At 36.5% G+C, this 13,837-nt stretch overlaps 1 protein-coding gene across 6 annotated transcripts in view; it reads left to right on the forward strand.

The window, feature by feature from the left end:
- ARB2A (ARB2 cotranscriptional regulator A) overlaps positions 1-13,837 on the forward strand; it is a 258,117-nt gene that overhangs the window by 45,213 nt on the left and 199,067 nt on the right. For all 6 annotated transcript variants that reach the window (XM_005489617.4, XM_074533519.1, XM_014268930.3 and 3 more), the window contains one exon: positions 9,687-9,752. In XM_005489617.4, coding sequence (XP_005489674.1) covers positions 9,687-9,752 — 66 coding nt within the window. The remainder of the gene's footprint in view (positions 1-9,686; positions 9,753-13,837) is intronic.

Here is a 13,837-nt window from a genome sequence, read left to right on the forward strand (position 1 = left end):
GCTGTACTTTGTCCTATTTATGGCATTAACTCAGAAAGTTCCCTGAGAAGCAGTCCTTAAAAACAAAGTGGTCCAGGAAGGTGGACATCAAGAAATAAATCTTGCAGGTGCAGGAGCAGGCCATCCCTATGTGCTGAAAGAGAAGCCAGTAGGAAAGGAGAGTGGCCTGCCACAGCAGGGAGTTTTCACAGGAGATCAGAGGAGAAAAAAAAGAAGGTTGAAAAAGGAGTGGGCAACTCAGGAAGTACTGAAGGATGTTGTTAGGTCATGCAGAAAGAAAATTAGAGAGGCAGAAGCTCCATTAGAAGTTAGTCTGGCTGCTTCTGTTAAGAATAATAAGTGTTTTATAAACATTTTAATTAAAAAAGGATAAAGGTAAAAACGACGTTCTTTATTGAATGCTGGGGGTGAAAATAGTCATCAAAGATGAGGAAAAGGCTGGTGTGTTTCACAGCCTAGTTTCAGTGTTCAGCAGTAAAACTGGTTATTGTCAGGACAACCAACCTCCTGAGCTGGTAGACAGGGGCAGGGAGCAGAGATGTGCTGTAGTCCAGAAGGAGGTAGGTAGTGACCAGCTGTGCTACACAGATGTTCACAGGTCTGTGAGGAAGAGAAGTCTTGTGAGGAACTTCTTAAGGAGCTGGGATTGTTTAGGCTGGAGAAAAGGGGTACTTTTCAGTTAAAAGTAAGTAAATCCTGTTTGACTCACTAGTATTCTGGAGCACAGAGGCAAAATGATGAAGACATCTTGCTGTGAAATGAAGGTGTTATTTAGAGTTCTTCACTGGATTTACATACAATTAATCCTTCCGTCCATCTGTGAATATTTATCGGGCTATTTCTGCTGAGCAGTGAAAGGTGGCAGAATTAGATGATGCATGACACATCACTGTTTTTTTTGTCCGTGACTACAAAAGCTGGTGTGCTTTAACTATGTTATTCTGGTATGTCAGTTGGTTTTGGCATGGATTTTTAACCTTTTGAAACTGTAGCACTGCCTCACCACCTTAACAACTTTATTTTTTTTCCATAGTAGTTGGAATAATTGAAACTGCTCTTTCTTCCAGATCCCTTTTCATAATTCATCTCTACTATGAAATTTAGAGATAAGATAGTTGTAGCTATATAGATAGGATTGGAATATTGAATTGTATTCATAATCTTCATTTAAATTTGTTCCACTGTTAAACTTTTGAGCTTTTTTTAGTTTCCTGTTTTCTTTTGCAATATTTTAATCATTGTGTTTCTTGTCTTATCTTGGGTAAGGGAGTCTTGCTTTCTGCTGAGGTTTAATTCCTTGTAGTGCAGGTGCTTGAATGCATTATCTGCTCAGTATTGATACATATATATGCGTATGTATATTTTTTAAAAACTGAGAATTTCCATAAGATGGTCTTAGTAATTAAGCCATTTCTAAAGCCAAATAATTGTCAAGTGGTTTCTAAAATTTAGAGATGCTTCTCTTAAAAGGAAAAAAAAAGGAAAACAAAACATAAACCAACAGGTGTCAGCAAAGACCATGTAACGAAACATTGGGTCAAATCAGATCAACAGTATGTGCTGCACTCATGACAAATCCCTGTTGTCTTTCATTTAATTCTCTTGAAAGGTCTTGAGATCTTATTTGAGATCAGTCTGCTCAAAATACAGAATATCACAGCTGTGTATGAAGGTTGAATTGAATGGCTTTCAGTAGAAAACACAAGAAACCACATAGAGATAATGTCAATTCCATCTTACTGAATTGTTCTCCCACGTTATAACCCAAGTGAGGTCTTTGTGGATTTTTAAAATACCATTGATTTTGTTTCTCTTTCTCTAATTTTTTTTCCTTTTTTAGCCTGCAGTGAACTGGGTTTTTAGAAAGTCCATTCAGCTTTTAGGGTCTTTTGTTCTAGAATGGTGATGGGCTTTTTTTTTTTTTTTTTTTTTTTGTCCCAGTTCTTAGGTAAGTTTATCAAAGAGCAGTATGTCAAAAAGTTCATTGCCTCTCTCATTAGGATGTATTGGCAGATTTGTCACCTCAGGGTCAAAATAAAGCTCATTCAACCAAGGCTATGGCAGCCACAGCAGCAAGCCTCAGGTCAGTTCCACCACTTGAGATTTGCTGTAGGGCGGTCAGTTGGAGTTCATTTTGCATTTGTTTCACTGAACATTATTGCCGTTACACTGTGAAGAGGAAAGCATTGTAGGTAGACTACTGTATGTTATAGGGATTGTTTCCCTCTGTGCTTATTTTCTCTTCTTGCACTGGCATGCCTATTACCAATGAGGAGAAAAATTTTATAAAATAACAAAACCCATTACTTGTCATCACATTACTTCTAGTGTTTTATACTTGTTTGTTTTTAAGATAAGTTACAAAACCTCCAGCCTGTGTACTGTGCTGTGAAGTTATTAGAAAAGACTAATAGCGCTGAGAAGTCTAATCTCTTACCTTGAATATAAATTATTTGAAAATAGTATCCTTTTTATGCCCATGGAAGGTCAATTTTTGAGAAACTTAGATTCAAAAGATTGTAACATGTTGTGTCAGGTGTAAATTAATACTTAAAATAATTTCAGAGGTCTCAGGAGCTGATGGTTAATCACTTGGTGTCCTATAGGAAGTTCAAAGACACAACTTCACGAAAAAAGAACAAGCAGGGCTGTTATTTGTACATCTGTATGTGGATTTCTCAGGAGAACTGATCATGTTCAGCTGTTACACACTTTAAGTGTAGTTCTGTCACAGGATGAGAGTTGATTAATGAATCTAAGGTCACATTAGTTTTGCATCTCTAAAGAAAGCAAAACAAACCCTTGCATTTTCCTTAAAGTATAGGAAGTTATGACTGAGTGACATACCGTAGGGGGTAGAGATGGTCAGACTTTAGTGATTTCTAAACTAAAAATGCCACTAAGAATTTTTATTCTATTTTTTCCCCTTTTTTTCTGTAATGTGTGTTCATGTAGGATATTAAATTGAGGTTAAAATACAATTAACTCAGAATGTTATTGGAGGAATAGTAAACTACTAATGACACTAATAATGTACTAACCCCTTTTATGATATGACTTAGGAAAATCCAAGAAGTTGATCAAGAAGGAAAATGCCAGTGTAGTTAGGTTTTATTAGCTAGAATCTACTTAAATAGACTAGCTCTATTATTCAGTGAAATCTGGCCGCTCATAAAAACATACAACTAAAATTATTGTCGCTTGATTCTCTTACTCTCTTCACTCTGATTTACTTTAAACTCTCTTTAAAAATCATTGAAAAGTGATCTGACAGAGTGTTTAATGAGTGTTTTTTCACAAGCTGGCATCTTTGGAGGCAGAAGCCTCCTTATCCACTGAGTAAGTGTGTTGTTGCCAACACATCTCACTCATGATGGGAAGTAGCCATTCTTAACTTTGAGAGAGTAGTTCTGTCTCCATTCATATTTAATCCTTGGAGCAGTGAAAAGTGATAGCAAGAGTAGTCATAGTGATAGTGGCCTTCTGTTTCTGTTTTGAGTATCTGTAGATGAGGAATATAATGTGGAAAATCTCAGATCCATTGAGGTGGATCTGGTCCATCAGAAGGATATATTTAATCTGTAGTTTTGTCCATTTCCTTTTTTTCCCCAAAATCTGCTACAAGTGTATAGGAATAAGCAATGGAGTGGACAACTTGGGTTAACAGCTTGTGCTTCCTCATAATTTCTCCTAGGTCTTGTAATCTGTCCTTTGTCATGGGATGTCATGTAATCTGTCCTTTATCAACCAATCTCATGCGCCTTATCCTTTGTCGTGTCACGTGTTTTATTCTTCATCATGTGTTAGCCATACACCAGACATTTGACAGGCTTGTTGGTATTTTGGTCATGAGGGATGCACATATGGGGAAAGAGGGGAACATGTGGCATTTGATTGTCTTCAAAATCAAAAGAGACTTTGTGGTTTGCACTAGCCTAGGGGTTCCTCACATCTGTCGTGAATCCATGACTGTTGGTTGCATGGTAATGATTTCCAATGACACCTGATAGATGCCAGGTTAGAAGTGAAAGGCAATAAATCATACAGGCTTGTGCTGATTTTTAGTATGTTTTTAGCTGAGAATTCACTTGAGACAACATTTTGCAAGTTTGAGTAATTTACTTGGTCTTTTTTCTTATTTTCCCTCTGTAGCAGGCTTGTTGTTCTATTTGTATATGCATGTATTTGTGTATGTAATCTTCAAGTGGGTAGCCATGGTTAATTTTGAAAGTGGGAGTACATTTGTGGGGGATAGAAGAAAAGAATTTAGAGGACTTGGGTTGTAAAGCACAGCGTGGGAGGGGAACTTGATGGGCAAGGCTCAGTGCACTTCACTGAGTCCCAGCATGTGTTTTGGTGTGGTATGTACTGAAGCAGCTCCTCTGGATTAGGATGTAGGTGTTATTAATCAAGTCATTGAGTTGTGACCTGTTGTCTGCATACCTGGCAATCTCTGTTATGGAAAAGTTCACTAGTGGGTCAGCTGCAGTTCTGCTCTTCCTCATGAATGCCATGCTGTTTTTATGATGCTTGTAGAATGTGGTACAAGGCTTTTTTTCAATGTATTACAGTCTTAAAATGGAGGGGTTATTATTTTAAACTGAGTTATTCTGAAATTGCCTCCTTGCTTTGTGGGAATTCTTTTTTCAATGGTCTTTTCCAGACTCTGTTTAAAGACCACCTGTACTTAATTCATTGAAGTGTCTCTTTGTTATTTGTCTCCACTTTTAATTGTATTTAGACTTCACTACCTTCATGATTTTTCTAACTTTAAACATGCAGCCACTAGTTCTTAGTCTTTAATTTCACATAATTCTATACAGGTATGAATCTTTTTATCATGTAGTTTCAGGATGCTCTATTGCAAAGATTTCACAAATTAGACTCATAACAAAATTTCTGAATGGTTTTGTTCATTGAAAACAATCTGTAAGAAAGTCCTCTCTATGAACCATAGTCTTAAAAGAACATATTTATATTATGCTTGTATATACCACAACTAGGTTTCCACCTGTAGTTTCAGTTTTGCTCTGCAGAGTGTATGCAGCATTACAGTCCTGCTATCATTGTGCAGAATATTTCACAATGCAAGGGTAAAACCTCAGGCCCATTATAAGATAATGTGCTTCTCTCTATTGTTTTTGCTTTCTGTCCAAGTCATTAAATTTAATTTCTTTGTGATGAAAATAGCCTGTTTTCTGGATCCATATGAAGGCTCACTGGTCACGACGTAGGTCTATGCCCCAGTTATCCATAAGGCTATTGGACTCTGCAGTTTTCATATTTGAGACCACTAGCACTTTGAAAAGGTACTGCTGGGGGTATTCTATGTTATATCCAACATAAATCATGACTTATTTATTTTAAGCTCCTCAGAAAGGCACTTGTGAGCACTGAAGGTTGGTTCCACTCCTGAACCATATGTGTAAGGTTCTCAACCTTGTTCGCCATAGATGAAGGAAAACTACAATAAAGAAATGATAACAGAGATTAGATACTTGTGCATTTAATATGCTGAAGACAATCTACTTGGTTTTAGTGCTCAGTATGTGTTCTAGTCAGCTGTGGTCCCTGCTCTCATCAGCTTGCCTTCATTATGGGAATTTTTTTAGTGCAACAAAATTAGAATAGCTGTGATTTCATTTAGGGCAGAAGTTTCTCAGGCTTAGGGAAAGCAGAATACGGACTCCTCTGCTCAATGAGAGCAATTTAAAATGCAAGCAATGTAGTTTCCTTCCAGAGGAGACTGCTTTGTTCTGGGAAGAAAATTTCCTCTATCGTGCCGCTTGAGTGCAACCTTTTTTTGGACAGTTGAAATGTTAGGCTTTCCATGGCTGGACAGGATTTCTCCCTTGCTATCAGAATAGGTGTGAGAGGCATGGAATTTTTTTATATTTGTGTTGTTTGTTTTTTTCCTTGTTCCAGTTCACTCAACAGTCAGTAAGAACACTTTGATAGCTTTAATTTCAGATATTTGTCTTATTTGGGTTGTATTTTCCTGATAGACAGCACTTGGATGTGAATGAGGTACAGAAATACTCTAATGTGAGGTGGAAGATTTCAGTATCTCATAGAAGAAATACATAACTGCCAGTTTCTTCTCCATTTATCAGGCAATTAATTTCATACACTGTGGGCAGGTCTTACTGTTGGTTCTTTTTTCTTCGTAGTCTTGGACACAGTGATGATGCCTGCTCTCCAGCCACCTTATTACCTTGAATTACAGTGCAGTATACTGCTTACAGCTTTGGCACACCTAACCAGTTTCAAGAGCCTTAGAAAAAGTGCAGCTATCCCAGGTTAGCATGACTAGCATGAGTAGTACTCTCTAGTACGTGTTACAGTTTGCACTGAGAATGTCTGGATCTGAACAATTTGTTGCTTGATAGTTCAGATGATTTATTGATGCAGGACTGAGTTGATCAGCCTCTGTCTCTATATACCTGCAGTGATGAGCAGCTGTGTGACTGAGTGATAATTAGTCCAGGAGAGTTCATAGAGGGTAACCAGAACCACCTACTCATGCAAGAGTGTGAAATCAAAAGACACTTCTCAACATTCTACACTAGTTTCTACAATAGTTTTCAGATGTCAAATGTAGAGCACCAGCATGCACAAGATAATATTGCTACTTAGAGAGGTTGTGGCTATATAAATTGTATAGATTTGAAATAGTTAGTCTAACTAGTTCTATATAGAAAATAGTCACACTGTTTGCTTTTCTTTTTGCTTCCTGTAGGAAAGATTTTTTAATATTTTTTTTTAAAAAAGTCATCAGCCATAAAATCAGAAGAAGCTTGTAAAAGCATGAAAATCCACCGATAGTGTTGGATGTGTAGCATTTGCTGTACTTGCTGCTGTATTCCTAAATAAGACAGAATTTTGCTAGATTTTCCTAGGCAGGACTGAATTTCGTCAAGTTTTCCAGACACATCTATGGTAGAATGCAGGAAGTCTGGCCATTAGCGATGTTTTCAAATCAAGAAAATTTTGGACTTGGATGGCACTTCAAGAAATCTTGTGTATCAGTTTCCATCATTTAAGACTGATAGTGTACCAGCCATTGCTAGGATATCCCTAAACATGTTGATCTACTGCAAAAAAGCCTTCAGCCCCTTCTGTGGCTGCATACATGCACACACACACATTCAGATATACATACATACATATATATATATATAGATTGGGGCAGTATTAGGGGTTGTTTTATTTGAGGGTTTTTTCAATGGAATTTTTTCCTGAAATCACCCTTGGCAATGCAGACCATCCAGGTGCTGAGCTGTCTGAAGACGATAATCTCAGACTTTGCATGTGAGCCTTCTCCTTCTGTATCTTTATTTGTGTTTGCTTTTATTGAAAGCATTCATTAGGTTAAGTCTATGGCACACTAGATTGAACACTCCCATTTTTAAGGCTGTGTTGCACTTTATTGTTTATTTATTTTATTAGGGTGGTGCATAAAGCGTCAGTTAGAATGACTATCCCATTGAGATGGGCTGTGGAAAAAATGAGTAAAGGTTTATTTCTGCTCTGAAGACACACAGCCTAAATAAATGAGAGAGAATGGAAGAAATAGATGCAAACAGATGTAAAAAGGGTAGACTTTCACAAGTGGTTAAAGTATATTTTCTGCATAGGAGTTTTTATCTTCCAAGTTTTCTTTTAGTCATTTTAACAGTGAGTAGAGGCCTAAATTGAGAGTTAAAACCAAAATTTCTATGTTGTAGTCTGTGTTATCATTATGCTCACTTTAATGTCGGTACAACATTAGCCTTTGAGACTGCAAGAACTTAACTGCTTTCTTGTTGGTGTTACACTGCAGTCGATTTCGGTGAACCATAAAAAGTTTGCCCCTGAAGGTAAAATTACACTGTATGCATGTTCCAAGCATACTGCTTTGGGGATAAACATGTCTTAAATCAACTTATCGCTCACAGCTGAATTCCTTCTCCAAATGCAGTTTCTGTGTAGATAATAATGTTCAGAAGGACTGATAATCTGTAAACCATAAAGTTTTTTTAACATAAGTCTATCAATAAATGTATTTGACCAGGATCAGAAAGAATTCTTATAATCCTAATGAAGATTTTGGGTTTTAGAGAGAGGAAAGGAGGAGCATATAACAACATTTTTAATTAGCTTTCATCAGCACTTCCAGTTTGTTCATATGTGTTCCAAACATTTGCATATTATGTTTCCTCACATTAACATAATGAAAACTTTTGGACTTTGTTGAAATTTCCTTTTGTAATTGTGCATTTGGAAAATTTAATTTGAAGTTTATGACACCCTGGCTTCCACTTGCTTGGATGATAGTGTGTAGTTAAGATGCCATCACTTTAAACCTTTGTACAGTGATACTTCTGTTGGGGCTTAATATACTGTGAATTCAGATGTATTTGTGATGTAATTGTGGCCTTGAGGTGTTAATCTAAAGAATACCATCTGGATGATATTCTTGTATTCTTGTACCCATGATATTCTTGTATTAATATTCTGAGACTTAGACCTTGTCCTGTGTGGAATTTAAATACTGTTCCCTGAGCTTTAAAGAGAAGGCAAGCACCATTTCAGCCTCTTAAATGAATTCTTTATTTTACCTCTGTAATTTGCCTTTTGTTTTCAAACTCTTATAGCCATTGAAATCCAGGCAGTAATGTCCACACCATTTTTACAGCTTCAAATGGATGAAGTACCTGTTTGTTCCTCAGTTTAATTCCCAAATTAATTATAGTTAGAAAGTACTTAATCTGCATCTTCATTTTTCTTAGAATATGTAAGGGCAGAAAAAAAAGTCCCTGGATAGGAGGTAAGAATTTGAAATGTGAATAACTTTGTTACATTCAAGAGGGCAAGTCTTTTGTTGCAACAAGATTGATTTTTGTGTGGCTTGTGGGTTTTGTAACTTTCTTCTTTTCTGGTGGGTTTTGGTTTGTTTTGGTTTTGTGGTTTTGTTTGGGTTTTTATGTTGTTTTTGTTTGTTTGGGGTTTTTTTGTTTGTGGGCTTTTTTGGTGTTTTGTTTGGTTTTTGGTTTTTTTCTTTCTTAATTTTGTTCCTTTCTGAAGTGATACCTTTAGTTTCAGGATTGAAATTTCAGTTTTATTCCTCTATGGAGAAAACAGACATAAACTCCTGCATAGTGGGTAATCTGTATGGGGTTTTCTTCTATTCAGCAATCTTTGATCCATACCTCCCCTGTTCAGTAAGTAGAAATGGCAAAGTAACTTAGCTGAGGGTGGCTACAAATCTGCTTTCCATGTAAATCATGAAGTGAACCTGGAGGGGAGAGAATTCCAGAAATCTGCTAGTAGACAAAATGCTTTAAAAGTATTTCTTTCAAAGAGAGCCTTTCTTCTACCCCCCTGAGTATATATTAATTGGTTATAAACCTTAGTTTTGAGGTTGTTATTCACCTAATTGTGCACACAATAGGGCATGATGGATTCACAAGTACAGTTACCCTTCCATTGTGCTGGCAAGAAGTCTTTTCTGTGAAACAGAGAGAATTTTATGTCTAAGCTCCAAGTTCTATAATTAGTTACACAGTAGAGGATTCAGGAAAGTTGCAAAACATATACAAGTCGTAGAAGTTTAACCAATTAGCCTTTAAGTTGTCTTCCTGCATATGTCATTATTGTACATGTTTTAGTTTCTGGTGGCATTCTATTTTTTTCTTTTCTTCCAGATCATTACTAAATACATTTATGAACTACTGCAGAACGAATGCCACTTGAAGAAAGTAACTCTTCCAGTAAGTATAATTTATTTTTCCAAGGGCATTTGTTTTTTGAATCTGTACCCAGCATAGCCTGTGATCCCATATTCATATAAAGACAAGGTGTGCCAGGGCTCTGTGCAGGGCATTGTTTCAGGACACTGCCTTTGCGATTTGCATCTGGAGATGTGGTTCCACCTCATTTCTCATGTGTTTGATTTCTCCAACTGAGCCTTCCTTACCTTACCACATACCAGAATTTTCAAAATGTGGTGCTTTTAATAGGAGCACTATAAGCTTTCAGAAAAAGTATTTGTGGGTATTTTGAGATGTCTACAGATGTAGAGAACAGAAGTGTCTTTGCAGGCAGAAGACTACATTCACATTCAATATCAGTAAAATACTCAAAGTCATTTTTTAAAAAATGCTTTTTCAGTAATTTGTAATATGCATGTAATATAAAGTGCTTTTGTCACTTAGTGAAAATATTTAATCAACCCTTGGAAAAGATTAAGTGCTCCCCCACATATCAAAGTGTTTATAAATATATGTGATGTGATATGATGATGTTCAGGTATTTTTATATTGGAGAGCGCAGGGGAGACTGGAGTGTGACAGCACTATGTAGATTTTCCATCATTATGAAGGATTATTCCTATGCTCTTTGAAATCTTTTGAATTGCTGTCATTCTCAGAGGAACCTTCATATTCAGTCAAGGAAAACCTGTTTAGGCTATGGAAGGAAAAGGTCTTTTGCCTTAACAGTTCTGTAAGATTTCACTATTCCCATTTCCATTCCCTGAATGTTGCTTAGGGAATGTTTTGATGACCTGACCAAACTACTTGTAGTTTCCTAGAAGGACTTTTTCAGTGTTTCATGGTCACAGCAGAAGGAGCTGAGCTACAAGGTTCCCAGAGAAATCTAAGGGAATATCCTAGCCTGGTGCTTGCACCAATGCCCTGCGAGCCAAGACTGAGATACCATTTCCCCACTTCAGATTTTTCTGTGTAGACAGACATAGGATTGGGTTCATCATGCCAATCTGCCTGGTGCAGTGCTAGTTATGATCTCCACCTTTTTGGCGGATTTTCTTTCTTGGTGAAGTTTTGGTCCAAAAAGTACTTCCAGAAATATAATGTATCAAAAAACTTCTCAAGCCATGTCACAGTTCATCTGTGACACTGTGAAGCTGTCTTTTATAAACTTCGAATCTGCATTTTAAGGCTATAGAACTTTCTTTGATTCTTAAAAAATAATATGAAGAATATGCGTGTAAGTAGGGCAGTGGTAAAGCTGGTCAATTAGCTCCCAAGCATGAAGATGAAGAAACTCGGGATAAGTATTACAGTACCTCCATCACCTATGTCACACCTGTGGTGATTCATCTGTGTGGCTCTAAGGTTTAGGTTTCTTGGCTTGGAAGACAAATGGTCCTGGCAAGTTCCCACTTGTGGATTAATCTCTTTACTTGTATTTAGAAATTGTGTAGTGACAATGGACACAGTTGTTCAGTAATACAGTTAAGCTATTCTCAAATGTATTACTTTCAAGTTCTGTGAAGTGTCATAATTTAATTGCATTTTGGAGCCAAAGAGGAAAGCACAAAATCTGCAGGTGTCTAATTGTGAGTGTTGTGGAAAAAATCTCATGAGGTACAAGTACTGTTCTTCGGGAATGGCTGTTATGTGTAGCCAGCCCTCACCATCAAAAGTAAGTTACAAAGGCATATACAAAAGTGAAAAATTGAAACAAAGTATCTGGAAGTTGAAAAATTAAAGCTGTGTAAAAGCTGGGTTTAAATCACCACTGACAGATTCCCAAGTAAGGACACAGAACCCTCTAGGTGAAACTAGTAAAGGAAACTAGTAAAAGTAATAAAACAGCTTTTAGGATGAGAATAGAAGCGAGTATAAGTATTGGTAAGTTACAGGAAATTCAGAAAAAACAAATTTGAGGATCGTGTTAGAGTTGTAAAGACTAATAATAAAAGAGAGCTGATAAGGTCAGTAGATGAATTGCAGCTAAAATGAATACAAAGGTCAAATGAGAAAAACTAACATAATTAATTCCAATACTACTTGTCCAATATCCACACACTTAACTATCCTAAACAGGATATAATTCTGAGCAGCTGTCTGAAATTTGTCATATCAATAGAGGAGACCTGAGGACAAGTTAATATATTGTACAATAAACAAATTCCAGGGTGGGATTTTTTTTAAACCTAGGATTCTATAGGAAATCAAACATGAAGCTGCAGAACAGCCCATTTATGTTTAACTTAGTGCTGAAATAATAATAATAATAATAATAATAATAATAATAATAATAATAATAAGGAAAATTAGTACAAGTTTATTTTTAAAAAATCCAGAACTCATTGCAGGAGTCAGAGATCGCATGGAGAAGAAAAATCTTGTCAGTAAAAGAGTACAGATATTTCCAGTGAACTGTCAACAAACAGATGCTTTTTAAAAGTACAGGAGAAGGTACTCTCCTTTAAAGTTAATTGGTTAGAAGGGGAGAAAGGTGTTCATATTTTACAGATGAAATAAACTGTTACCAGGTAAATGCTGCTAAGAGCTGACACAGCTGTAAGCAAAAGGAAAAAAGGAATTAATACAAGCTAAAAAACTTCTCTGTTTTTTTTCTAAAATTATTTGGGATAGTTAAATCTAAAGCTGATTATGATGACTGGGGAAATTATTTATTCATGCTGAATAACTGGATGATTAAATGACAGGATATTCAATTCTGGTAAATATGAAATTATGGGGAAGATAACTCACTCTGTAAACACAACAGTGGCCTCTAAATTACAACTCAGGAAAGAGCTTGGAGTGATTGTGAGTAGTTCTCTGAGAACATCAGTGAGTGCTCAATGGCAGTCAAAAACCCTCAAAGCAAATAGGATGTTAGGAATTACGAGGTATCGAGAACAAAACAGAAAAACATCGTCATTCCACTCATTATATGGGCCCTCATGTTAAACACTGCATGAAGTCTGGACACCATATCAAAAAGGATATGAAGAATTAAAAAGAAATACAGAGGAGGATTGCAAGGATGATCACAGGCGTGAAATTCTTTTCAGACAAAGAAAGATTAAACAAAGATTCTTTAGCTTGGAAAATAGATGGCTGAGGAAGGAATATGACAAATCTATAAAATCATGAAAGGTGAAGGGAAGATGAATAGGAAATGGGTTTTTGCTTTTTTCATAATAGAGAACCTAAGGGGCATCAAGTTTAAATTATCAGGCAGGAGATCTCTACTGAAAGAGACAGTATTATTTCATATATGTCCCAATTATATTGTGGAACTCATTGCCACAGAATACTACCAAGGAGAGAAGCATAAATGCAGTCAAAAAAACCATTTGACAATATTAAGGTGGGATAGGTGCCTTGAACTGTTTAACGTGCATGCCCAGTTATATAAACTGTGGCTTCAAGGTTCCAAAGTTACCAGCTGTCGAAGCCAGGCAAGAATTACTCTGTAACCACTGTTTTTACTGTTTCTCTATGCAATCTGCCAGTTGTAGAAACAGGACCCTGGACCTTGGTCTGACCAAGATGGCTTATATGTGTGTGTATATACACACACACACACACACACACACATATATATATATATATACACACACAACTTTTTTATGTGCATATTTTTGAGATGAATACAAAAAACTTTTTTCTTTTAATTTCATCACAGGTGATCAGAAAGTTGTTGTATTGGTTTTCCTTTTTCTGTGAGCTCATAATGAAGCTGGCAGTCCTGTGTTTTTTGAGTATTTGAAATGTGTTTCAGGACTCTGTTAGGTGGAGTGGGCTTTTTTCCAGCATGATTTTAGTAGGGAATGGAAATGTTAGTTTCAAAGGTTTAGCATGATGGCGTTTTTTCTTCCGTAATTTCAACTTTGTGTGTAAAGTCCAACTTGCTTTGTCATTGTTTTGCTTTCTTAGGTGGCAACTTCAGTTTGGGATACAAAAATTAATTAATTTGGTGTCAGATACGAAAGTAAGAACAGTTGGCAGATCAGGAGAGCTTGCCCATTGTTGTATTATGCCAGCATCTTCAACTGAACAATTCTGAACATTTTTTCCTACACAGGGAGGCCAAG

This window comes from Zonotrichia albicollis, chromosome Z, assembly GCF_047830755.1.
Source record: "Zonotrichia albicollis isolate bZonAlb1 chromosome Z, bZonAlb1.hap1, whole genome shotgun sequence".
NCBI lineage: Eukaryota > Metazoa > Chordata > Aves > Passeriformes > Passerellidae > Zonotrichia > Zonotrichia albicollis.